Raw genomic sequence first — 27884 nt, 5'->3', positions numbered from 1 at the left:
GCCTTGAGCCCAGTCCTGGGAGGCTTCCCATGGTTCATGTCATCTGGGCGAGATTCCAAGGTTCATGCCCTTGAGAGGAGCCGTGTGTGCACTGCTCCTACACAACACTCCGGGTGTGCCCTGAATGTTGCCAAGTGCATTCAACCTTGTATGAATCCTACATCCCCTCCTTTTTTGTTTATTTGTGCTCAGCCATCTCATGGTAGCCATCAATTTGCTTTTGCAAGCCAATTAACTTCCGGACAGACAAGGTCATAACTCGTGGAGCCTGCCAGGGCGGGTCTCGACAAAGCCTTAACAAAAAGGAAATACATTGCACACAGCAACAGCAAAAAATAAGCCCAAAAAGGTAAAGTGTAATTGTCCGGGCCCCAATTTGCCATGCTAGAGTACTGGGAAGAGAGGTTCGCTTAAGCAGTGAGCATCATCTCATTCCCTGTTTCCTCAGGGTGATGACATACTGGAATAAGGCACGTACCTAACAATTCTTCAGCTGCTACAAAATCAAATAAACAAAAGTGGGTAACATTTGCTATTGAAGCCAATCTTTCCCATAGGTTATATGTCATTCGGGCCCGTAACGGAGGAAGCGCTCCCGAGCCAACCCCTACAGAAAATAGCAGGCACAAAAGACATACAATCAATACAGAATTAGCAGTAATTTGGGCGAGAATTGCCACAAACAAAGTCTCAGGAGTCTCTGGCTGTTGGTTTGCTGCCAGTCTTCGTTGAGCCGCGGCGACCAATGCTTTTACTGCTCCCCATGTCAAGGGCTGGCTTGGGACGCTATGTCTCCTCCATCTCCGTCCCACCATTGTCGACCCGGGAGGCACCGCGTTCTCCTCCAAGGTCAGCTGAAACTCCGGTATGGGGTTCGACAGCCCCTGGTGCCACGCCATGCTGTTTCAGTGCCGGTCGCACACACCGGGCCGGAACCCACAACGGTCCTGCAGGGAGAGACACAGCGGCATATCCCCAACCCCAAGTGATTAAAGGTACTGGGCCCAACCATTGCGGATCGGGCAGCTGACGGTAATAGACACGCAGTCTTTCCAGTACCTCGGACTTGTGAAAATGCTGATCCGGGGGGGTCTGCTGATCTGCGTTCAGCGTTAAATTATTTAAAGTAAACAAAAGGATATGCAATTGTTGCTGAATGTCTCCTAAGGTTCGGAGACGCAGCTCCCCTTGTTTTAATTGTTTGTTGAGCAAGGTTTTTAGCATGCGATTTGCACGTTCAACAATGGCTTGGCCTGTGGAATTATAAGGGATCCCGTGTTTGAGACGGACGTCCCATTGGGCACAAAAGGTGGAGAGGGCTGTGGAGCAATAGGCTGGGGCATTATCCGTTTTTATCTGGCTCGGGCGACCCATAACAGCAAAACAGGCTAGCAAATGGTGAATAACTTTGGGAGTGGCTTCCCCACGCTGTGGGGTCGCCCAGAGGAATCCCGAATAGGTATCAATGGAAACATGTAAAAAGGAATAGGGGCGGAATTGTGGCACGTGAGTGACATCCATTTGCCACAGCTGATTCGCTGCGGTACCTCTGGGGTTAACGGCATAAGAAAAGGTAGGGGCAGCAGCGGCACAGTGGGGGCAGGAACGAACAATGGAACGTGCATGATCAGCAGGAATGTGAAACTGTCGGGCCAAAACAGAGGCAGACTGATGAAAAAAGGAATGGCTTTCAATGGGCTCAGAAAAAAGGGAATTTACCTGACCACGTAACGCACGATCGGCGCGCGCATTGCCCTCAGTGAGTAGCCCAGGGAGAGGGGTGTGACTGCGAATATGAGCAACAAAATAAGGGAAATTACGAGTGGTGATGAGATACTGTAAGGACAAAAACAGGCGGAGGAGGTCCGCATCAATCTGAGGGGTAATGAGGGCAAGGGGTAAATGATCAATTACCTGATAAACATAATGGGTGTCCACAATTAAATTAAAGGGACGATCAGCAAAAAATTGAAAGGCCAAAATAAGAGCAGTCAGTTCTGAGCGCTGCGCGGAACGCTGAGGCAGCGTAAAACGAGAATGCCAACGAGGGGGGTCACCTAATTGATAGGTGACAACACCACGATGTGGAGAGCCATCAGTAAAAAGAGTGATAGCTGAAACATTAGGTCGAGAGCGGCTAAGATGATGTACGATTAGTGGCACCTTTTGTGTGATCACCAACCGAGGATCTTTTGGGGGATTATAAGAAATCTCTCCCACGTAATCACAAAGAGCAATCTGCCAGGCCAAGGAGGCATGGTACAAGGAATCAAATTCACTACGTGACAAGGGGAACACAATGGCAACCAAATCAGTGCCCGAGAGTTGCACTGCACGGTGGCGGGCTTTACGAACAAGGTCGGACAGGGCGTCTAAATAAGGATAAATGTTCCGAGGAGGAGTGGATGACAACTATATCCACTCTATGATAGAGATGGCTGTGTCTGTACGAGGTACAAACAGAGCCGCAGTAGGCGTATGAGGGGTGGCAAGGAGAACCAACCACAGGGGACGAACCTCAGTGAGTGTATCCACGAACTGCTGACTCAATACTGCATTGATCTGTCGAATGCAGGCAATGTGCTCCTCAGTAATGGCAATGACTGCGTCCGGTGCCCGAGCTCCACATAGGAGCTCGAACAACGGCTGCAGCATCGATGTGGGAAGACGGAAATAGGGTCGAATCCAATTTAAATGACCCAAAATTTGCTGTAATTGAACGAGGGTTAGGGGTTGGGGTAAAACCACTTCCGGGCGAACAGGGGCAGCACAGGTTTGTAAAACCTTATGCCCGAGATATTGGTAGGGATAAGAGCATTGGATTTTTTCTGGTGCCACTAACAGGCCATTTTGGCCGAGAATCTGGGACAAATATTCAAGCTGTTGTGCCGTGACCTGGGGACCACTAAGCAAAATGTCATCCATATAATGGTAGACCTTTAGTGTGGGGTATTGGGCACAAAAAGGGGCGAGGGCCCGATCCACAAAAAGTTGAAACAAGGTTGGACTATTTTGCATTCCCTGGGGCAAGACCTTCCACTGATACCTTTGAGAGGGTCGCTGATTATTATATTCTGGCACCGTAAACGTGAATTTTTCGCGATCTTGTGGGCACAGGGGGATTGTGAAAAAACAATCTTTTAAATCTAACACACAAAGCTGATCGGTTTGAGGAATTAAATTCGGGTTTGGCAACCCAAACTGCAAGGGGCCCATGGGTCGGATGCATTTATTTATTTCCCTTAAATCATGTAACAGCCTCCATGCACCAAATTTTTTCTTAATAACGAACACTGGGGTGTTCCAAGGACTAGTGGAGCTCTCCAAGCGCTGTGCATGCAAATGTTGAACTAGCGAATGAAGCGCTTTCAGCTTTTCTAGGGGGAGGGGCCACTGGTCAATCCATACGGGCTCTAAGGATTGCCATACCAATGGTAATGCGGAGGGCAAGGTGGGTGGGGGAGGGTTTTGGGCCATTATATATTAATATCGAGGGTGGTGTCCAGCTTTGTAAGTAAGTCACGGCCCCAAATATTGAGGTGGACAGGGAGCACAAAAGGGCGATTGTAGCAAGGGCACGGCCTCCTGGTTTAGAGACCGTGACCCAAGACAAACTTTGGTGCCCGGGTTTGCTACCCCCGATCCCCCACAACTCTTTAGAAGGAACTGTTGGCCAACTGACCGGCCACTCCGGATCATGAATCACCGTAACGTCAGCTCCAGTGTCCACCAGCCCTGTAAAAGGAACATTATTTAAGAGAAGTGTTAACTGAGGTTTCGAGGGGCGGAGCGACATTGTTAGAGCAACAAGTGGAGAGGACATGTTGTGAGACGGCAACTGAGACAGCGTTGATCCAAAGCCGCCTCCGCCCCGGGCTCGATCCTCTGCGGGTGGCACCTGATAGGGGACTAAAATCAATTGCACAATTGACCGTCCACGCGGGAGCAACTGCGGAAGATGGGTCCACACCTGAACCTTAATAACGCCGGTGTAATCGGTGTCAATGACCCCTGGGATGACAAAAAAACCCTGTTTCCCAGCGTGTGAGCGAGGGAGAACCAGACCCACAAATCCGGCAGGGAGAGGTCCCGTCACCTGTGTAGGTATGGCGCAAACCTCCCCCGGCAACCGAAAATCAGCGTCCTCCTGCATAATCAAATCAAGCCCTGCACTTCCGGCAGTCGCCGCCCTCATGGAATCTATGGATTTTAAGGCAGAGGAACAGTTGTCTGAGTGGAAAACACCCCCGTTTGGCCCTGTGTTCGGGGGAGACCCGTCGTGCGGTTTCCTGACCCGCTACGACACTGATTAGCCCAGTGATAGCCCTTCCGACACTTGGGGCACTTCTTTGAGGGGCGGGCGGGCGCCGTCGATGAGCGGCACTCCCGCTGAAAGTGACCCTCCTTACCACAGCGGTAACAACGCTTCCCCTCCTTCCCACTTTTCCGCAGGGCGGCGGCCAGAACCCCAGCTTTATGTGCTTGTGTGCCGATGTTTTGGCACGCCCGCAGCATGTCCGACAGCTCTAGAACACCAGCGGCTTGTGCCGCCTGGAGAGCACGGCGGCAGTCCTCGTTCGCATTTTCAACCGCCATTTTTAACAGAATCTCCTGAGCTGCCGCAGGGTTATCCACCTGTCGGAGGATAGCCTCTTGCAATCTGTTGGTAAAATCCATAAAGGACTCTGATGCACCCTGACGGATACTGGCAAAGCTTTTGGTAGGCTTGCCTGAATCCGGGACCTTCCGGAAAGCATGCTGGGTGCAGGCAGAAATAATGGGGAAGACAGCCTGCTGGCGTTGAGACTGCATCTGAACGGTAGCAAACGGGCCCTCCCCTGCTAACTGCTCATAAGTGACACCTTGCACTATATATACCTGGGCTTGGCGTTCCGCCATCTGCCGATACTCACTAAGCCAAATAACATACTGACTGGGCATCAGCATCATGCGCAACAGCGCCTTCCAATCTTCAGGGACCAGGGTGTACCCAGTACCTAGCCCTTCAATGAGATCACGTACATACACGTTAGTCAGGCCGAACTCGCGAATCGCTTTCTTTACCTCCCGGATCACCGAGTAGGGCAAACTGACCCAGTTTGCAACCTGGTTGCCCTGGCCATCATCCTGCCAGGTCACCGGACAAACCAAGACCAGATCAGCCAGCTCCTCTGCTGTAATATCTGAGCAAGTCTTCGCTGCGTGAACCATTTGTTGCACCAGCAAAAGCCCCTGAGCAGACGCGGACGACCCCCCGGGGGGCCCCGGAGCATGGGGCCCCACGGGGGGATGGTGATCACACACCGGCTCCGGTGGGGAATGCAAGGGAGGCGGTGGTAATAGAGGCACTGGGGGAGAAGCAGGGGGAGGGATGGCTGCAGGAGCGGACGGGGATGGCGAGATCGGCAGCCCCTCTGTTGGCGCGGGAGAGGGCCTTTCCGAGGCGACACGCTGTGTCGCATTGCCAGGAGGGGGGATGGCTGCAGGAGGCGAGATCACCAGCCCCGCGAGGGAGGGCCTTTCCGAGGCGACACGCTGTATCGCGTCGCGGCAGAGGTGCCAGGCATGTAAAGCCTGCACGGGCGCCCGAGGCTCTTTGTGCAATGTCTGGCCCAACCGCTCCCAGTCCGCTAGCTTAAGGGTTCTGGCTTCAGGGTACCACGGGCATTGGGCACTCACTTCCTGTAGCAGGAGAGTGAGTTCTCGAGTGGGGCAGTCATGCTGAGCCTTATGCAGCAAATACTGTAGCTCATTACGGTGTTGCACTTGCAAAGCAGAGAGGGAGCGTCCCATACTTACCACAACGAAAAATACTCACCGGGATCCGCGAAGCGGATGAGTGACGCGTCTGAAACCCTTGCCGGGCGAGGTGAGTGCTGAGGGCCCCACGTTTGGGCACCAGTTGTTGCGGTTCAATGACAAGACAGCACAAAGCTTTAAGCAAGCAAGCAAGCAGGCTGGTCTGCCAACGGACTGGTCCTGTCAGCTTTCCACCCTCTCCTTTCTTCTTTCTCTCCCCCCGCGCATTACATTCTCCAACAGATAAAAGGAATACACTGGCTTTGTTTAACATTCTTATTTACCAATTTCTATCTACCGCATTCCTGGCTCTCGGGCCTTGAGCCCAGTCCTGGGAGGCTTCCCACGGTTCATGTCATCTGGGCAAGATTCTAAGGTTCATGCCCTTGAGAGGAGCCATGTGTGCACTGCTCCTACACAACACTCTGGGTGTGCCCTGAATGTTGCCAAGTGCATGAACCTTGTATGAATCCTACACATATCTCTTAGCCACCTTCATTCCTTTCTTGGTCTTTCTGCCAATTGCTCTGTATTTATCAGCTCCCTTAGTGCTGTTCTTTTCTCTCTTAAGTCATCTTCTAATGTCACACATTTGTAGTATTTCATTTGTGACCCATGGTTTTGTCTTTTTACGTTTCCCATCTGTCCCCTGTGGGTCCGGGGACAGAATAGGCCCACTGCTCCTCCTGCATGTCATAGGAGGCGACTAAAAGGGAGCTGCCTGGAAAGGGATGGGCTCTACCAGGTTAGAAATTTTCCCAAGACATACCATATGATGAGCAAGTCAACGATGGCCATATCAGATTGATCGCAGCCCGGGTTAATAATGACGGCGCAATCCATCTCCCACCAGGGGAGACACAACAAGTATATTACTAGTGTAATCCCAACAAAGAGGATCCGTGGAAGAGATAACATCACCATAGCCACATGGAATGTAAGGACATTGAAACAAACTGGGAGGTTGAAAGAACTCACATACAAAATGGAACAATACACTTGGCACCTCCTAGGAATCTCTGAGGTCAGATGGAAGAACTTTGGAGAGGTACTAATAGAAGAAGGCCATATGCTCTATTGCAATGGAGAGGACAAACATGTCAATGGCGTAGGATGTCTTGTGCATAAAGGTATCAAGAATTCAGTATTAGGATGCCACTCAATGACCAGCAGGCTTATTTCCCTCCATCTAAAGGCAGTACCATTTAATATCACAGTGGTACAAGTCTACACCCCTACAACAGACTATGACGATGAGCAAATTGAAGATTTTTAGAATCAGCTCCAAGACATCATCGATAAGGTACACAAGAAAGATATCTCGATTGTACAAGGAGATTGGAATACTAAAGTAGGTATTGATGCACAGGGAGATTGGCAAGATTATTGTGGCCATTTCTGTAATGCGGTAACCAATGAGAGAGGATTGAGACTTTTGGAGTTTGCCAGCTATAACAATATGGTTTTTGCAAACACATTGGAGCACATAAAGCATCCAGACGATCAACATGGCCCACAACTAATGATCTATATCACAGCCAGATTGACTATGTCATGGTGCAAAACCGATTTCGTTCTGGGATTAACAGAGCTAAAACAAGGAGCTTCCCCGGTGCTAATATTGGAAGTGAACAAGACCTTGTGATGCTACATTTTTGGCTGCAGCTAAGGAAAGTCGTCAGGCCAGAGTTCACCAGAACCAAGTTTGACTTAGAAAGACTCAGAGACCGAAACATTGCCGTCATTCCAAGCAAGATTGGTGGAAAATTTGTCCCGCTGCTTGCTCTAGAGGAAGACGTAGAAACAATGACCAACAAATTTCAATGCTGTAATGAATGAGGCAGCAATGGACAAACATCAAACATCATATCTCAAATCACATGTAACAAAAACAGAAGAGGTTCAGAGATGGGTGATTTCTGTCTGAGGAGAGACTGAAAACAATAAGATTGTCTCCTCCATGAACTAAACAAATCCAAAAGGACAGGACAGAAGTATACAACAAAAAGAATGGGAAAGACCAGGTTTATCTGGCACCCCTGTTTGCCCTCTTAGTGCAAGAACATGAAAAGCAACAAATTTAAAACTGATAAAATACTTTTTATACATCACATAGTTAACCTGTTCAATTGATTGCCACAAGATATCAGAGAGGGCAAGAATTTAGTACGATTCTAAAAGGGATGACAGTTATATGGGTTTTGGGAACATCCACAGTTACATCACATAGGATTTTCAAAAAACATTGATTGCATACTTCAAGGCATAGACCAAACACTATTAGGGCCAGACAAAACCTTTTCTTCAGGGAGATTATTCCATAATTAGAAAAGGAGTACTTGTGGCACCTTAGAGACTTAACAAATTTATTTGAGCATAAGCTTTCGTGAGCTACAGCTCACTTCATCCAATGAAGTGAGCTGTAGCTCACAAAAGCTTATGCTCAAATAAACGATGAAATGAGCTGTAGCTCACGAAAGCTTATGCTCAAATAAATTTGTTAGTCTCTAAGGTGCCCCAAGTACTCCTTTTCTTTTTGTGAATACAGACTAACACCGCGGCTACTCTGAAACCTTTCCATAATTGTGCATTATGGGGTTTCTTGCATCTTGCCCTTAAATCATCTGGCAGCTGATGCTACCAGGAGCAGCACACTGTACTGGACGGACCACTGCGGTAATCAGATGGCAACACTTTAGCTCGTGCCTCAGAGGGGCTATGCAAAGTTGGAACAAGTCAGAGGCAGCAGAAGTTATAGACCAGCGTGTTGTAACTGACAAAAGGGAGCACCCGAGCAGCCCGCACTGGCTCCCCCGGGGGAGAGCGGAGAGCGCACAGCTCAGTGGGGGAAGCGGGCATTAGCTGGTGCGGCAGACGCCCGGGATGCCAGGCCAAGCCTGGTGCTCGAGGGGCGGCACAGCGACCTGGGACCGCGAGGCGACCGGCAGGCGCCCGCGAAGCAGAACCCCGAGGCCAGGTCACCTCGGGACCGGCGGCCTGAGGGGCTGATGCAACGTCGGTGCGGACCCGGGGCCGCGTAGCCCTGCGGGAGTTTGCCCCGACAGCCGCTAGTACCCGCCGGGAGGAGGCCGGGCCAGACCGCTCCGGCACCACGCCCCCAGTACGGCGGCGCTGGCAGGAGCGGCTCAGCCTGGCACGGGGCAGCGGTGCCCGGGCAGGTGCGCGCCGAGGGGCCGTTATTCAGGCCGGGGGAAGCGGGACCCAGGTGGGGAAGAAATCGGAGTAGGGCCCCGCCCTTCGCTCTCCCCACAGCAGGAGGGAGATAGCCCCGCCTCCCTGCGCCACGGTGAGAGCTCTACAGGTCTGGACAGCCCGTCGCAGTCGCTCTCTAGATGGCCATATGCAAATAAACCCAGTCTGCCGACCAATGAGAGAGTGCTTAAGGGGCAGCACAACGGCCCATTGGCCGTCCGCCCGTGGCGAGATGGCGCGTTCTCCCCTCCTGATCCGTCTCGCGTTGGGCAGCTTCGCTGGCCGGTTGCTAAGGCAACGGGCGAGTGACGCGTCGTGTCGGGCGCCCGCCATTGGTTGTGCGATCGGGCGATGGCGGCGGCCAGGGTGTCGCGCGCTGGGGTTGTCCTTGTCGCTGCGCGCGCGGCTTTCTCAGTCTGCTGCGGCGCGCCGCGCGAGACGAAAGAGGAGGGCAGCAGCTGCAAGTGCGAGCTCCAGCAGGCACGTCCAGCGATCGCGGGGGCTTGCGGGGCGGTGAGCGGGGAGACGGGTCAGAATTTCCATCAGGCGGGGTGAGGACTGGCCTTTTTACGACACTGGCCCTTCCGCGCCGGGGGACCGCGGTCGTCTGGGCCTGACTTAGAGGTCCTGAAAGACCGGCTGCGGTGAGTGGGTCCTGTCCCCGCTAGTGTTTGGTCCCCCCGGAGTCTGGGGCGGCTGGATAATGGGGGAAGCACCCATAGGCTACAGCTGCTCGATCCCCCGACGTGCCCGCCCCGCCCTCCGGCGCGCTGCAGTGCCCTGGGCAGCGCCGCAGGGATGGTCCCACCGGAGCCTCTGGGGCGCGATCGTTCTAAGTAGCCGGGCGGAGAGAGGTGTCCCGGGCTGTGGGGCACGGGGGAGAGAGGCCATAACGTGCCGCTGGCACACCGGCCCCTGCCGGCGCGGCGCGGGCTCGGGCCAGCTCCCAAACCCGGAGCAGTCACGTCGCTTGTTGCGTTTTTTGCGGGGGGAGGTGGGGAAATGGGGAAACCGTATCGCTGGCACGCGCCTGCCCCGGGTGCCCAGGGGAATTGAGGCATCACCCCCGCTGACTGTACAGCGAGCCCCTGTGTGACTCCGCCCCAGCCCGGGTGCCCATTGCTTACCCCGAGGGACCCTCTCCCGGGAGCGCATCATGTCATACAGAAATGCAGCGCACGGAGCTAAGGGGGAGCCATTGGGCGGCACCTGCTTTCCCGGCTGTAGATTTCTCCAGTAAGATAAATAACACTTTTGTATACTGAAGTGGTGGTACTGTGGGAAAGCTCCACCCCTGCATCTGTATTAATTTCCAACACATCAAATAATGTTTCTCTGCTTTGTGCCCGTTTAGTGGGTATGGCTGGCTACAAGGAATTTTTGCATACTTAAAATTGATGAAAAAAGAAAAGGAGTACTCGTGGCTTCCGATGAAGTGAGCTGTAGCTCACGAAAGCTTATGCCCAAATAAATTTGTTAGTCTCTAAGGTGCCACAAGTACGCCTCGTTTTTTTAAAATTGATGGGCTGCTCCTGAAACTCGGTGATATTTTTTTTTACTGGTGGTGGGGACCCACGCTGAACACATCCATACTGTGTCAACCATCTTTTTAACTAAGAAGGACTGGAAAGGATTTCCTTGGGAACTTGCCTCTGTAACTCAATGAGTTGTACCTTGGGTGACCAGATGTCCTGATTTTATAGGGACAGTCCCGATTTTGGGGGCTTTTTCTTATATAGGCACCTATTATCCCCCACCCCGTCCTGATTTTTTACACTTGCTATCTGGTCACCCTAGTTGTACCACAGGCTTTCTCATAATAAAGCTAGTGCCTCCCAAGTCAAATAGCAAGAGACAGAGCACTGCAGAGAGTTGCCCTAAGGTTTGTGAGATAACTCAGAGTATGACTGTTTTAAAGCTAACCAGATCATATTGCTGAATCTCAGAACAGTGGGATTAATAGAAAATTATATCCTTGGAATGCCACAACAACTGCCTAGCACTTTTTGTGGTTTGGGACAGTTGGCTCCAGTTGCATTTTTGGAAGAGCATGAATTAGTTGGTGTTGCAACTCTACTGTTTACATCATTCCTGAAAGGTAGGAGGCCTTCCGCTCAGAAACTGTATCAAACACAGTATGTTCATCTTATATGCAGGCCCCAGGATGGTGCTTAAAAAAGGAGGTGAATGTGGCTAAACCAGTTGGTAATAGTGACCAAAGTGTAATTAAATTTAACATTACTCGAGGAGAGGAGATACCAAAGAAGCCCACTACAGTAGCATTTAACTTTCAAAAGAGGAGCTACACAGAAATGAGAAGGCTAATTAAATGGAAAATAAAAGGAAAAGTCACAAGAGTGAAATGCCTGCAAGCTGTTTGGAAACTTTTTGAAAACACCATAATAGAGGCTCAAATTAAATGTGTACCCCAGAAAGAAAAAAGAAAAAAAAATAGAGGGCCAAAAAATGCCACCATGGGTAAATAAGTAAAAGAGGCGGTTAGAGGCAAAAAGATAACCTATACAAATTGAAGGTCGAATCGTACTGAGAAAGGAACATAAACTCTTGGCAAGCCAAGTATAAAAGTATAGTTAAACAAGCCAAAAAAGAATTTGAAGAGCAACTATCATGAGACACAAAAACTAACAGCAACAAATTTAAGTACTTCAGAAGCAGGAAGCCTGCCAAACAGGCAGGGACGACTTGACTGAGGTGCTAAAGGAGCACTCAAGGAAGAAAAGGCTGTTGCAGAGAAGCAAAATGAATTCTTTGCATTGGTCTTTACTTCAGAGGATGTGAGGGAGATTCCTACCTCACGAGCTATTCTTTTTAAATGTCAAATATGAAGAACTGTTCCAGATTGAAGTATCAATAGAGGAGGTTTTGGAACAAATTGATAAATAGTAATAAGTCACCAGAATCAGATGGTATTCACCCAAAAGTACTGAAGGAACTCAACTATGAAATTGCAGAAATACTAACTGTGGTATGAAACCTATCACTTAAATCAGCCTCTTTACCGAATGACTGGAGGATAGCTAATGTAACTCCGATTTTTAAAAAAGGTCCAGAGGCAGTCCTGGCAATTACAAGCCAGTAAGCTTAACTTTAGTACCAGGCAAATTGGTGGAAACTACAGTAAAATTTTTCTGGGGAAGAGTCAACAAGGCTTTTGTAAAAGGAAAACATGCCTCACCATTAATGCATCATTCTGTTTGCTAACAGAACATTTCCTTACATTTTTACTGCTATTTTTTATTTTGTTCTGCTTCATCTTCTCATAGTTTCCACCTTTCTGTTCATATGAATGTCTGTACTACATTGTAAAGCAATATTCTTATTATGCAATTCTATAAAGTGTTTGCAATAGTTGAATAGCTTCCCTTATAACAAGCAAGATGTATTTGTAATTAAAAATTCAAAATAAACATAGGAACATCTTAATGCTAACAAATAATGAGTTTGAAATGGCCAGAATAATTTAATGGTATTATAATTTTTCTGTTAAATAGTAAAAATGTTGCAGAATGTTGTGATCTCCGGGCTGCTGGGGTGGAATCCTTGCATCACTGAAATCAATGGCAAAATTCTTAGTTACTTTACCAGTCAAGATTTCACCTCTGTTCTCCAAAGTAATCAAGGCTAGCAACATTCCTGAACCTCATTCCCATCAACACTTTAAAGCACTTCTACTGTTCTGAGCAAATAAAGTGACATTAATGTAAGGTTTTCCAAAGTAAATTTCACTTCAGATGCTATTTCAGACACTTAAGAGCAAAACCTGAACAGGTGTTTGTGTTATCAAATGTAAGTGATCTCACTAAAATCTGTTAAGAAAAAAAATGAAATGATTTATTTGACTGGGAAACTAAATCATGCAAAATATCTAGTATTTGTTACTATTGTACAATTAATTATTGATAATAAACACAAGGTGCCTCATTGCCAATCCTGCATACAAATGATTGCATCAGCCAGTGATGGGCTCCTGTTCATAACCTAAAGACATCTTGTCATAGCATTGTTAGCTAATGGAGTTCTAACATGGCTGAATGCAGCAGCATTCATAAAAATATGCTACTTGTTTTATCTTTATTTAAAATAATTGACATTTTAGATGGTGTCAAGATATTGAATTACATTATTAATTTGCTTTAAGAAATTTGCATAGTTACACTGATTTGTGGCTTGAAATTAGCAAGACATGATTTTAAAAATAAGAAGATACACTAATGTTTACTATAAATTTCAGTTTGAGTTTTCTTGGTTTCTGCTACATTTTTAGATGGTGTTGAAAAATAGAAACCTTAGAAATCTATCACCTTCTTGCCTGCCCTATTCACCCATAGCCAACTTTATTATTTTCAACACAATCAAGGCTTCCTGACAAACAATTAAGCCAACAAATACATGGTTTTGAATCCCACCTTTTGAAAACTAGAATTGCAAAAACATCTCTACAAATATTTCAAATCTCATCAATAGTCTTTACGGAATCATTAAACGTATTTGATTTAAACCAGCTTCAGAACTATAGTTTTCCAGAATTAGAAAATTTATTGGATTATTGTAGAAGCTTGATTTTCTTGAAATGATGGGGAACAGTCTGCTACTCATCAGTCTATGAAGTAGTGACCAAGTGCAATACTCTACAAACAATAAAGTATCAGTTATTATTTAAATTTATACAAGACATTAAAGAGCACCTGTGCAAAATACGAAAGATTCTAGGTGCCTTTGCCGTATATTAAAAATACAATCCAACTAATACAAACAAAAAAAAATCCTATGGTAGCCTCCCCAAAACCTAGAAGGTAATTGGGGGTTGGGAAGAAGTACTCTTAACCAGAAAATGCAATCTGAAACATAGCCAGATTGCAAAGATCAAATGATGGGTACCCAGTCCAGTAGGTTCCCTCATTCCTGTTGAAGCTGTTCCATTTGGATAAATATATAAACAATTGCACCAGAGAGAGAATGACTCTAGTCGGGTGGTTAGGGCACCCTTCTTAGAGATGGGAGACCCTGGCTCCAGTCCTCCTGCTCCAAGCACTCTTTCATTATTTAGCCACAGTGGAACAACTTCAACAGGAGGGACTGAAGGAGCTCCACATTGGAAAGCTCACAGCTCAGTGGTTAGAGTACTCTCCTGAGAGGTGGGAAGACACCTGTTCAAATTGTTTTTCCCTCATTAGTAGAGAGGGGAAATTGAATCTGAGTCACCCATGTCTCAGGCAGATGCTTTAACCACTAGCCTAAATGCTACATGCTGAAGGCCGGGGGTGAGGACAGGCACCACCACCTCCTCTGGCTGTTTTGCATGGTGTGAGTCAGGTACCTAACTCATTCCTGCAAGAAATGCCTTAGGCTCCTGACTCCAGCAAAGACGTGCCTGTGGGTGGATTGCTAAGCAGAGATAGGCTTCTCTCTACAGCCCAGACTTAGACACCTATCTGTGAGAGAGGGCCGGGGCTTAGCACCCCTCTTGCTTTTGGCTAGCTTAGGCGGCTCTTTGCCTTGCTTGTGGCTTTTTTGGATTGTATTTTAAGACATCTCTCTCTCCCCTATGTGCCTAAAGTGGCTTTTTGGATCTCAGTGTTGTTCCTGTGATTTTCTAGGCTCCTAAATATTAGGCGCCATTATGCTCAGCATTGGAATGCCTATATTCCTTTGTGGATCACACCCTAAATGATTATAAAGGCCAGCAAGTGTTCAGTTGAAGGGAAATGGAAGAGAGAAGCAACAGGAAGGGACAGGCTCCTTGTCCACGTTTGCTGGCCCCCCCCCCCCCCAAGTATTCGTGGATATATAAATGTAGATATATAAATACGAGCAGAGCTCATGCATAATTAACAATCCTTAACTCACAGGAAATGCTGCAAAGTCCTCTGTCTCTGCGGGAGGATGAAGAAAAATATTGTGGTGCTAGAACCCACCCCTGTGATTAAAGTGGTGCACTTGGACAGAAAAAGACTCTGCCAGCTGCTGAGGCCCTCACCTCTTCAGCCTGTAGATAAGCATTTTTGCAGGCTGGTTTATGCCTCCCTGTTGAGTGACTGCAGCATTTCTGGTGTCTGAGAAGATGTGTTTTGAGAAGAAGGCATATCACTTCCCTGAAGGGGGACAGTTGCTACTTCTAATTTCTGTTAATGTGTTTTTTTTTTAATCATTTGTGTTATGGAAATGCTTAGAGGCCCCAATCCGCAGTTGGGTCCCCAGAGTCACATAATGAAAAGATGTCCCCTGGCCTAGTGATCTTAGAATCTAAGTACTGATTAACTTTAAGGTTTCAAGTATTTTAAAAAAATTCATCTTAGATATTTAAAATTAATTGACTTAATGTCATGGAAAAATAAGCCACAAACTCCAGTAGTACTTGTCACAGTAACAGCCCGAAGGTGCAATGAAATTCTAGTTCTAACTATGTAACCTTAAACAGGGGGTAAACATCCCTGAAGAGCTTAGAATCAAAAAGTACAAGAAACAGCAAAGAAGGTGGGGTGTGGTTTTCATAGTGGAAGGATTTACAGAATAGGTGGGCCTCTTGGTGAATGTTAACTAGGAGTGTTAAAAGAATAATAGGATGATGAAAAAAGAAAAGGAGTACTTGTGGCACCTTAGAGACTAACCAGTTTATTTGAGCATGAGCTTTCGTGAGCTACAGCTCACTTCATCGGATGATGAAAGGCAGCACTGAAAAATAAGATTGTGAAAGAGGTAAAGGATACTGGAAAAGCTTGGGCAGAATATTGGTTGTGGAAGGGGATTAATATTTTTAGATGAAAGAAGAAATAGTGCCTTGAATTTGGTTTGGAAGCTAGTAATGGATATTGAGAGATGTGGCAAAAACAAGAGTCAGAGTAGTATGAGAGGAAAATAACCTTCACAGCAGCAATTTGGATGGTTTGAAGTGATAGGCAAGGTGAGAGGCAGGTAGGCTAGAGGGGAATTAGTGTAGTTGAGATGAAGACGATTAAGGATTAATAGAAGGAATTAAAAGAAAAGGATCAATTTTTAGTGGGATTTATAGAGAAGGAAGGTGCACTATTTGGTAAGGGCCTGAATACAGAGGAAGAAAGAAAGAAAGAAAAGTCAAAATGGCTTCAATTGCGTGCTGTGGAGGATGGTGCGAGTTGTCAACATTGGTAGAGAAGTGAGCCAGAGGAGGAGGGTGAGGAGGAAAGTTACCCTCAGATTTGAGGTGTCTATAAGGTGTCCAGGGGATGTTTGAGCTGCTGATGGAGATGCAGAAATGGAGAGAGGGTGAAAAATCAGGATAGAGAGGTAGATTTAGTAGTGATGAGTATAAAGATAATAGATAATAAAGATAATATAAAAGATAATAGATAAAAGAAAAAGTTGAGGTTTTAAGAGAAGATGCAGTTCCCCCCAAGAAATATTGAAAGAGAGGTCATTGAGATAAGAATCTGAGGCCTCATCTACGCTGAGCTTTTTGTGAAAATCTCCCACTGCTACAGTACCACTAGTGGCAGTGCTAACATGGAATGGCAGGTTGCATTTTGATCACAGCATTTATTACACAGGGTTAGATGATGTAGTATAGCTCAAACACCAGTGTTTTTTAACACCAACTCCAACCATTACTAGCAAAAAACCTAAAATATAGGCACCGTCTGGAGAGTTCAAAGTCACTGAAGGCCATTGAGGAGAGTATGTGGAGGATGAAGCAGTTGACAAGGTCAGAGGTCAGGTCAAAGAGAACAAGGATAGAGTAGAACTGGCCAGAGGTAAGAGGTTGGTAAAATTTGTAAATGGGTTTCAGTGGATGGAAGAATACAAAAGTAAGATTGGAAAAGAAGAAATCTGGGGGCTTTGAGTAGATCTCTGAGGAAAAAAAAGGCAATGGAGTGCTTGCTGGCGAGGTGGAAAGCTGACTTTTTTCAGGTTTTGAGGAATCTGGAGAAGCAGATAGATTAGAAGATTTTTTTCAGAACAGGAGAGGCAAATACATATTTGGAGATGGATTCCGTAATGTCTTAAAACATACAGACTTGATGAGAAGTAGTAGCTTAGAGGAAATTATACAATGTTCATTCTTTTTCCACTTTTTGAAGTGTTTCACTTAATTACACTAAATTTTCTTTTGTTGCATGTTCTAGGTGTAGAAAAACAAACTTGAAAATGCTGTCGAGACTCTTTCGAATGCATGGCCTTTTTGTAGCCTCTCATCCATGGGAAGTCATTGTTGGGACTGTGACTCTCACCATCTGTATGATGTCCATGAAGATGTTCACTGGCAATGATAAGATCTGTGGCTGGAATTATGAATGCCCAAAACTTGAAGAAGTAAGAAGTTAAATTTATTTTGAAACAGTTAATCTACTATGTAACCCTGAAAATACTCTTAAAATGCTGATTTTTCTCATAGAATAAGCGCAGAGGGAGGGAAATGGCCTAAAATTTTAGAAATGAAGTAATTCGCCTCATGCTAGCCACCATGGAAAGGAATGTCTGCATAATTTCCCCATTTTGGATGTGTATAGCTATAAGCAATTAGTAGACAGTGTGACACAGTAGGTCTTTGTTAAATTGAACTCTTAATCATAAGACACTTGGTGGACTAGGAATTCTTGGCGTTAACACTTACATTTTTTGCATATTTAAAGATTTTAAAATATGATATAGTATGGTCACTTATTTTTCAGAAAATAATTACACATTTTTATTTTACAGCTTCAATAATTTAAATGTATGGTACTTTTAATTGTTAAAAATTCATTGGTTTTTAATATAAGAGCCAACTAAAGCCATCTTTATTTCAAACAGGATGTTCTGAGCAGCGACATCATAATCCTGACAATCACGCGCTGTATAGCAATCCTTTATATATACTTCCAGTTTCAGAATCTAAGGCAGCTTGGATCAAAATATATTTTGGGTAGAGTATCTTATTTTGTATTTATTATTTGTTACCTTAGTTTCTTAGTTGGAGAAAAGTGTTAGTGAATGTTAGAATATAAATGGTCACATATATAATGGAATCAATCTGCCCCTCTAACAGGTAGCAAGATGAACATTTCAGTACTGCTTAAAAGTGAAATGATTCTTTATTAAAATTTTGACTGTCTCATAGGTTTGGAAAGACAGAAGTGAGGTGCGAGTATATAACTGTTGTTTTTTAAAAAAAATGTAATTATTGAAGTGTGTATTAACAAAACTTGAAATAACTTCTGTGAGATCATCCTCTCAGATTTCTCATGAAGTGCCTTTTTCCAGTGAGTAACCAGGAGATTTGTGGCTTGGATTCCTCAGGATCTTTAATTTTGTTAAAATGCAGTACTAATCTCACTTTTGAATTACCATAAACTGTGATTCTCTTTGGGGAATCTTACAATTTTTTTAAAAAAAAGAGTATTTACATTTAAATCCCAGTTCATCAGAACTTTGCACGTGCTTGTGATTTTCACATAGATTGACAAAAAATAATTGAAATTTGCGAAGAAAAGAGGAGGAACTTCTCCAAAGAGCATGTTTTTTCAAATGTTCTTATTAAAGGGCCAAAAAGACTAGTGTGTACCAAAACTAACCAAAGTCAAATACATTTCCCTTAGACTGAACTCCAGCCCCCATCCATTGCCTTTTCTCCCCTCATCATACAACCATAAGAATTTTCAAACTGGATTTTGTTTATATGTTTATCCCCTTGGTAATTTCTTAACTCTGTAATTAGTTAATTAAAAACAAGCTATATTTAATTCAATCCGGAAATGATGGTTAACAATTTAAATCTGTATTTTAAAGCTCTTTTGGCTTATGTATTAATTCAGAAGGAATTTAAACTTGCAATTTCACAATTATCTTCAAACATTATTTCAATGATTGAGGAATAGTAGAAATCAGAAATTAGATTAAAATGTGGTCCAGGGCTAAATCCTAGAACTTGAAACATCTTTTAGAAAAGACAAACCCAGAGTATTAACAGTGAAAACTTATCCTAAGAAAATACACTTTGAAAAGCTGAAGCAAAGCTAACCATCTTCATTAACCATTTTAATTCTGTATTTTACCTATGCATAATAAACATGCATTTGTCATGCTGCCTGGTGCTTGCTCTCTAATAACAGAAAAATAGATATTTTACCATGATCATTCATAAATGATAGGGTTGGAAATGTCCTCTCTCTTCATCATATTCAGCCATTGGTTTTAAGCAGGATTTCTGGACTCTCTAATAAAATATATAATCTGAACTAAACCCATCCCTCCCAAACTGAGATTAAATTGGAGCACAGTATTGAAAAGTCCCTCTCAGCTAGCATAGCAGTTAAATACTTGAGTCGGAGATACTTGTTTATTGCTGCAAACGAGAAGAATGGAGTGTAAAATCATGTGAAAAAGGTCCTTTGGAAGAAGGAGAAAGTTAGTTTGTAAAATGTTTGGGTTTAGGGGCCTTCTTATTTTAGTCTGGAATGATCTAAAAGTGCACCTCTTACAATTTTTTTAAGGTATTGCTGGCCTCTTCACAATCTTCTCAAGTTTTGTTTTCAGTACAGTGGTGATTCATTTCCTAGATAAAGAACTGACAGGTTTGAAGTAAGTATTGCATATTTTCAGGTTTTTAAAAATTTAAATAGCTTGAAATCCTTGTGCTTATGTTAAATCATGTTTTAATTCTAATATAAAGCATGGCTCATTCTGGTCTAAATTATGTAAAGCTCTATAATTGATAGATTAACATGATTAGCTACTGCTTCAAAAAAAAGTTTGATTTTTCCATTTTGTATAATGCACAAGTTTGGTTTTTTTAAACCTAATGTTACTGGATCATTAATGTATTCCTCTATGTCTCTTGTTTCAGTGAAGCTTTACCATTTTTCCTGCTTCTGATTGACCTTTCTAGAGCCAGTGCATTAGCCAAATTTGCACTCAGTTCCAACTCACAGGTCAGCCTTGCTTTTTATGATGTAGCTATTGAATTTAACATCTGAATATTAATGCCTCATGAGACATATATACATACATACTAATGCTATGTCAAGTGTTCCTACATAATCCTACAAACACTCAAGTGAATAGTTTTATTGAGGTCAATTGAATTAGTCAGATGAATAAAGTTGCTCATGTGCATCAGTATACTTACAGGATCAGGCCCTGTGACTGTAGTGGAAACAATATTAGCAATGCTGTTTAGTGAGTCTACAGTTCCCAGACAAAAACATCATTAGAATTAAGTTAAGATTGTAAACTGTCACCAACTAAAGGAAAAATGTTGTAGTGGTCTAAAGAATATAATAAAAAGTATGCAGAAAATTTGTAAGTAAGATTAAAATAATAAAAAGAATGGAAGTACACAAGTACAGTAACCTGAACAAACTTAACAAAATAAAGTGTAAAATGTTCATTGGTATTGCAGAGCATGAAGTGGATTTTTGTTAGCACCCAGGCACTGTGAGGCATCTGTTGTGGACTCCATATCTAATATTTGTGAAAGTCCAAATCAGTGTCCTCTCCCATCTCCTGGATTTGAACTGTGTCAAGAATCTTTGCTTTTTTCGAAGATACGAAAACATAAAAATGGCCATCCAGCTCCATAAATAGCTAAACAGGATATAATACTAATTATGAGTACAGTAGATGGCCTAAGTTCCACAAGGATTTCTCACTACTTGGAGTGTCCTACGTGAAATTAGTGCAGAATAGGTTTCTGGAGTTTTTAGTGTAACAGTTTACACGTTTAAAAAATAAAAAATCAGTAAATCCTTAGTCAGTTCTCTCAGGCATGTTAGTGATTTTCAGTTGCCAGTTCTCTGCTCTATTTTGTCAGACTTTCATCTTATTCCATACCAGGTCTGAGACTACTGTTGTGATGCTGATTCCAATTAGCTCTGTCGAACAGCTAATTAAATCCCTCAACACTAGTTTTTACAACCTGCATTCGCCCTGTAAATGATACAGCATTTTAATAAGGTTCAGGCTTTTGGATATTGAGATTTTTTAAATCTAACAATCTAGATTTAATTCTTGTGGAGGAAGGAAGACTCCTATTTGTCCCTCACTACAGTATGCTCACTATAATGAACCCCTGGGGATCCATTTGTTCGTTACAGCCCGGGGATCGTTATAGTGAAAGAGCCTGCTGGGGGGAGGGGGCAGCTGACACCTCTAGCCTGGCAGTGGGAGCTGAGAGTTCCTTTGGCCCCGTGGGGTTGGGAGGTGACAGCTCCTCTGGCCCCCGGGGCGACGGTGGGGCACTGAGCTCCAGGTGGGGCCAAGGGAGCTGTCAGCCCCATGGGCTCCAGGTGGGATTCAGGGACTGGGTTCCCTATAGCCCAAGGTTTGTTATTGTGTAGGGCTTTATAGCAAGGGTATACTATAGTTTTTTTTTTTTTTTTTAAATGTCCTGAGTGGAAGAATTATTATTTTTTCATAATGGGGATATATCTGCATACAAACATACCCCAGTGGAATTGTCTTTTTATTATTGAAGACATGAGTGGCTTTTTAAAAAGTTGATTATACAAGTAATAAGACAAACAGGAAAGATGTGTTAGTGACATAGCCTTTGATCTGGAATATTCTAGGTTTTAGTATAGAACGCACAACCATTAAACTATTAAAAAACTACTAAGCTACTTTAAAAGGATCAGAATTCAAGTAGACTCATGCATAGACTTTAAGTATTCACTGATTTTTATCTTAACAAAACTTTGTGTCCTAGTCTCTTTAATAAATATTACCAAAGGTCTATCTCAATTAATGTAAGAAATTTAGAATAACTGCCAGTTAAGGATGGAGGGCTGTACAGTCAGTACATAAATGGTGAAACAATACAAATTATTATCAAAGGTTAACATCTTGGATTAATTAAATGATTAAAGTAAAGAACAAAATCAGCCTTAGGAGAATTTGAGAAATGAACCCACATGTCTGTATTAAGCCACAGATTCACATACAGTATGCATTTATATAATCAAGGTGTTAAACCTTTTTAATCCTCACTTTATTAATCATGATTGCAGCTCTTTTTTATGAAGAAAAGATGGGAGCTCATATTCCTACCTTGGGCCTATTGGCTCTTTTATCGTGTTGTGCGGGGTTGGGTGAGAAATGTTAAGAAGAACAAGTCTGCTTGACCTGTTGTGCCTGCCTTTTTCACATTTTATCTGAACCCCACTTTTTTGCTTAATCATCATGGTCTACAGTTCATTTCCTCTACACGAATCAAAAGTTGATGTGATTCATCCCATTCTCTGTCAGAAAGCTGTCTATTGGTATAACTTTGCAAACACATCACTGTTTGCATTTTGCCTTTATTTTAACTGAGGGAAATTCCTGTGTTTTTTAGGATGAAGTAAGAGAAAATATTTCACGGGGAATGGCAATTCTAGGTCCTACATTTACACTTGATGCCCTTGTTGAGTGTCTTGTGATTGGTGTTGGTACTATGTCAGGTGAGTAATGTAGTCAAGAGTCTAGTTATCTCAAGATAAAAAAAGAAAGAATCACAGGTAAGGTGTCAATTATCTCCAGGTCCTCAAACAATAGATGTTCTTACTGGTCGTATTTCAGTGTCTTGGCACAATTAGGGAGCTATAGTCATTGCCTATATTTTGAATTTACAGTGGAGTTGCATCTTATGCGGGGGTTAGGTTCTAAAGTCAGCGCGTAAGGCGAAAATCGCATATAGTCAAAATTACCCTTGAAAATCCCGTAAATCGCCCATAAAGTACAGTATACTGTACATGGTTTTGTGCACACTGTACAACACTACAGCAATATGTATAAATGTATAATATATACAGTCATGTACAGTATATAATAAAGAGTACATATGCAAAATATAATTTTACAGTATTTTAATTACAGCAGACCCTCACTAGAGCATGCATCGCTATAGCATGGATTTGCATATAGCGTGGTCGTGGTGATGGATCCCAAATTTAAATATTTAAATTGGATCCAGGGTAACGCGGCCACCGCTATAACGCAGTACCGCGCATAGTCCAGCGTTCTAGCGAGGGTCCAGTGTACATGAGAAAGAGAGAGACGGAAGAATGAAAGAATAAAAAAGGAAAACAGTAAACCTAACCACTCACCATTCATCCTGGATATTCTTGCTAGTCTACGACGACAATGATAATGGTGAAGTGGTTGGCTCTGGTTCAGCTCGAGAAGTTGATTGCATAGGCTCATCTGCTGCTGGTTGTTTTTTCTTGAAAAACATGGTGATCGGCAACTTTCACTGTTGTCTCTTGAGGTGCTCAAACGTTTCTTGATACGGTCTCAAATCATCTGTAATACTACGTGTGATTTTGAGACTTCGTTCCATAGAGGGATTGTATTCAGAAATTAAATCATTCCAGTGTTCCGCTGCTTGGAACACTTCAGGTTCCAACTTGCTGGGTCTTCCTGTTCGTCGTCGTCATCTTCGTTTCTGTAGACAATTTTATCAGTTCCTCTAACTCTTCGTTAGTCAGTGTTTCTCTATGGCCCTCAATTAATTCTTCAATTTCTTCCTCAAGGATGTCGACGAAGCCATCACCACCCACTTGCCTGGCCACCTGAACAATGCGTTTCACTTCTTTCTCAATGGTCGGGAAACCCTTAAAATCATTCACACATTCTTTCCATAGATTTCACCAACGTGCATTGACTGTTTCAGGCTTGATTGCATCCATTTCCTGTTTAATATATGTGATGCAATCGGCAATGTAGAAGGACTTCCAACACTCCATCACATTAAGATTGGGATCAGCATCCACAGCACTACGTATCCGTAAGAACGTAAGCCTCATGTAAGTGGTCTTAAAACAGCGAATCGTGCCTTGGTCGAGAGGTTGGAGGATGGAGGGGGTATTGTGGGGGAGAAAGACGACTTCAACGTCGTTATGCGCAAACCGGAGTGCCGCAGGGTGGCCAGGAGCATTGTCTACGATCAGCAACACTTTAAAGTCAAGTCCTTTCTCTTCGAGGTACCGCTTGACCTCTGGAATGAAACACTTGTGGAACCAATCCAGAAATAATGCTGCCATCACCCAAGCCTTTTTATTTGATTGCCAGAACACAGGCAGGAGATTTTTTTGCCTTTTAGGGCATGGGGATTTGGAGCCCTGTAGAGCAAGCCCAGCTTTATTAAATGCCCAGCCGCATTGCCACAAAACAACACAGTCACACGGTCTTTAGCTGCTTTGAAGCCAGGAGCTTGTCTTTCTGATTTCGAAGTGTAAGTGCGGTTGGGCATTTATTTCCAGAAGAGCCCAGTCTCGTCAGCATTAAAAACTTGTTCCGGAAGATAGCCCTTTTCTTCTATGATTTTCTTTAATTGTTCTGGGTAGGCTTTTGCTGCCTCTTCATTGGCAGATACAGCTTCACCAGTAGTCTGCACGTTTTTGAGGTTGAAGCGGTTTTTAAAACTGTTAAGCCAACTTTGGCTGACTTTGAATTCCTTCTCATCAGAAGGCTGTCCCTCTTCGGCAGGAGGTTTGAACAGCACGTAGAGGCTAAGAACCGTTTCTCGCAAAGTGTTGCCATCGATAGGCATACGTTTACGGTTCATGTCTTCCAACCATAAGTTTAATGCCTTTTCAGTCTTCACTGAAGTCTGTCACACACCTGGCTCGTCACCTTAGCAGTTATTGGAGCACTTGATGCCACGGCTTGACGAGTTTCTCTCTCTCGAAACTTGATGGCACGGATGCTAGATTCATTGCGGCCATATTTACGCACCACATTGGAGACCGACATACCATCTCTCAGTAAGTCCAACACAGCCAGTTTTTCCTCCAGCATTGGAACTGATCGCTGTTTCTTCGGCTGAGCACCAGATGAAGTAGTTGGCTTGCGTTTAGGGGCCATGTTGTACAAAAAATACAGTATGTATCTTTAAACACTAGAATCGCACTCAGCGCAGCGAGATGCTCACACTATGAGAGGCACGCGAGAACTGAGACCGACTGAGGGAACAGCAGATTCACATCTCACGCTCACTCTGGGGCATACGCTCATTGAGTGGAATGGTGGGCGGAATCTCCAGCACTACAATATTTAAATTGTTGTTTTTCTTTTTTTTTGCCTAGCGCATATAGTTGAGTTCGTGTAAGTTAAATGCGCGTATGATGTGATTCCACTGTACTTGCTTTTTGTTATCTTAAAACAGATGTGAATAATATTGCAGGTGCTGATGACATAAAGGAAAATGTAGATTTCCATTGAATTCTTATAGGACACTGCATGGGTCAAGGGTCTCCTGCACAGATCACTTTACAGGGTTGGGATCTTATTTTGTACGCTGTTCCCTTACTATTTTGGGATGAACTGAAATTTCTCGCTATAGTGGAACTTTTTAAATCTATTACACTTTCAGTACAGATGTATGAAATAACAATCACTTGCCTCCTTCATATTGCTGTAAGAACTAATGTTTCTAAAATGAATTACATGCTAGGGATGATTAGTCTGTTTTAACTGCAAACAGGCAAAGAAACTTCTACTTTTACATTTTTCTTTTCTATAATTTTTATCTTCATTGGCGCTGTAGTAGATTTTTGTTTTAGGAAATGTAGCTACTAAGCATAAAAAGTAAGAGCTTTTCAGATGTAAATAATTCAGCTGTTTTTATTGGTTTGAAGACTTTTGTGCTTCTTTATGATGTATAAACAGAGTCTGAAACTGTATGTGTGTGTGTGTTTTTAAGGTCTTTCTTCCCTGCTTGTTTACCTTTAGAAACATCAGGCGTGTTCACACGGTCTTTCATGGTTTTGCTGTGGAACTTCCTGGGTATTTCAGAGGATTTGTGCTTTTAGCTCTCATATCTTAATCAAAGAAGTTAAGATTATGAATCTGTAACTTGGATGTCTTTTGTCCAAAATGTTAGTGGTTTATGTTGGTTTAGGTGGTGGAATCTCCTTCCTTCGAGGTTTTTAAGATCAGGCTTGACAAAGCCCTGGCTGGGATGATTTAGTTGGGGATTGGTCCTGCTTTGAGCAGGGGGTTGGACTAGATGACCTCCTGAGGTCTCTTCCAACCCTGATATTCTATGATTCTATGTTAACAAAAACATTGTTTAAACAGTCAGACTAAAAATTCCTTCCTCTCAGTTTCTCAGGTCTCATTCCTACTATTGTTGATGACATCATTTCATTAGCTCTCCAGCCCTCACAGAGGCTTCTAGGCTAGACAGGACCTGAATTTCTAATGTAAAAACAATTTTGGTGGGATGGGTTTGAAAAACCTTTCTGGCTACTTTTGTACATCAGAAAAGTGCACAAGACTACTTTTTTTTTCCCCCCCGAGACCAGCAGGGTGAGGTAATATCTTTTATTGGACCAACTTCTGTTGCTGAGAGAGACAAGGTTTTGAGCTTACACAGAGATCTTCTTCAGGACCTGTCATCTTTAACCTTGAAAGTATATTTAAACCTGCCCACCTCAACCCCCTAGTTCTAAGTTTCAGCTCAGTGTGATTTAAATATACCTTTGGAAAAACCATGTAATGAAAACTTCAGTTTTCTTCTAATTACAGAAATGCTCATGGGGCAGACTAATTCTGAAAATATTCATAACATTTAATATCACTTCAAAACTTTTTTTAGTATAAAGCAAAGTTCAGAAGGAAGATCAGTAACTGCTCATATATGCAATGCTTCCAAGAGAGTAGCCACTGATCAATACTTTTCCTGACTCCTTAAATACATGACTGACTACCTCTGCCCAAATATCACAGATTAAAGTTTACTCTGAAATCAACTTCTGGTAGACAGATGAATGAGGAGTCACAATCTGAAGCCTGCAAACTTAGAACCAGTCCTTCACTGAGAGCTTTAAAATACTAATGCTAATTTACACTTTAAATAAGTTGACAGTAGTATTCTTAAAGGTATTCTTACAGTGTAGGTCCTCATCTTGCATTTGTAGATCCTAATTATTTCAACATCAATGCTTAATGTGCTCACTTTTCGCAATCTAGGGATGGGACAGTCAGTCCTTTTATGATGTACAGAGTCATCTTAATGTTGTTGTGCTACCATTGTGATACCTTTTCAGCATAAAGAAAGAACATTGTGTAAGATGTAAGCACAAAATGTAAGACTGTTTTTGCCTCTTTTTAATGTAGGAGTGCGACAGCTTGAAATCATGTGCTGCTTTGGCTGCATGTCTGTTCTTGCCAACTACTTTGTCTTCATGACTTTCTTTCCAGCATGTGTGTCCTTGGTATTAGAGGTAAGACCAGTTTCAAGATGGCATCAGTAGCATAAGAGCATGTTGGCCTAATGGTGGTGTCCTGTTTTTCTTTGTATAGCTATTTAATTTAAACTGAGAGATAACAATTTAATATTGCACCCAAGTTTAGCCTTCACAATTTGTATCCTATTATACATTTATTTCTTTGTTCAAGAGGAATCATAATCAAAGTCATAACTTGCATGGTTGTGGTATATCTGGAACAAAATCATGTCACCTACAGTTGTTTTTAGATGTTGAAAATAATAATAGTATATAATCTTCCAATTATCAATATTTAAAACTTGTAGTTGTTTTTTGTGTGTGTTCAACTTTATTCTTCTGCAATAGCTTCTAAACCAATAAGGTTATTGAATATTCCCTGTATACATATGTATACCTCTAATGAACATGAATGAATTGTGTGCTTGGAGGAATAAATTTCTCATAAAAACAGAGATAAATTATGTCCTGGGTAATATCCCCTTTTACAACTAACTCTGGAGCAGAATAGAGCAAAAAAATTACATAGTTTCTTGTTCTACAGTTCCAATAATTAACTTGAAAGGTCAGCATTCCAGTTTATATGATGCCCTTTAGCTTTCAGTATTAAGTTCAGGCACAATCTGATGCTAGGAAATGCTGTGGATCATATTTTGAGGTCTGTATCAGTGTTAATCTTGATTTCTGGAT

At 43.3% G+C, this 27884-nt stretch overlaps 1 protein-coding gene across 4 annotated transcripts in view; it reads left to right on the top strand.

Annotated features, from left to right (window-relative positions):
- Positions 1-9234: 9234 nt before the first annotated feature.
- The window catches only part of HMGCR (3-hydroxy-3-methylglutaryl-CoA reductase), a 32190-nt gene continuing 13540 nt past the window's right edge, over positions 9235-27884 (top strand). Inside the window, exons 1-7 of one of the 4 annotated variants that reach the window (XM_007064499.4) lie at positions 9235-9492; positions 17133-17319; positions 17800-17911; positions 19479-19566; positions 19832-19916; positions 22319-22424; positions 27085-27191. In XM_007064499.4, coding sequence (XP_007064561.2) covers positions 9245-9492; positions 17133-17319; positions 17800-17911; positions 19479-19566; positions 19832-19916; positions 22319-22424; positions 27085-27191 — 933 coding nt within the window. In that variant the 5' untranslated portion in view covers positions 9235-9244. Of the gene's footprint in view, positions 9657-17132; positions 17320-17799; positions 17912-19478; positions 19567-19831; positions 19917-22318; positions 22425-27084; positions 27192-27884 lie in introns of all 4 variants that reach the window. The other 3 variants (XM_027826891.3, XM_043546617.1, XM_027826890.3) reach the window with 3 other exon arrangements.

Source organism: Chelonia mydas, chromosome 5 (genome assembly GCF_015237465.2).
Source record: "Chelonia mydas isolate rCheMyd1 chromosome 5, rCheMyd1.pri.v2, whole genome shotgun sequence".
NCBI lineage: Eukaryota > Metazoa > Chordata > Testudines > Cheloniidae > Chelonia > Chelonia mydas.
This window is presented reverse-complemented; position numbering and strand designations above follow the sequence as displayed.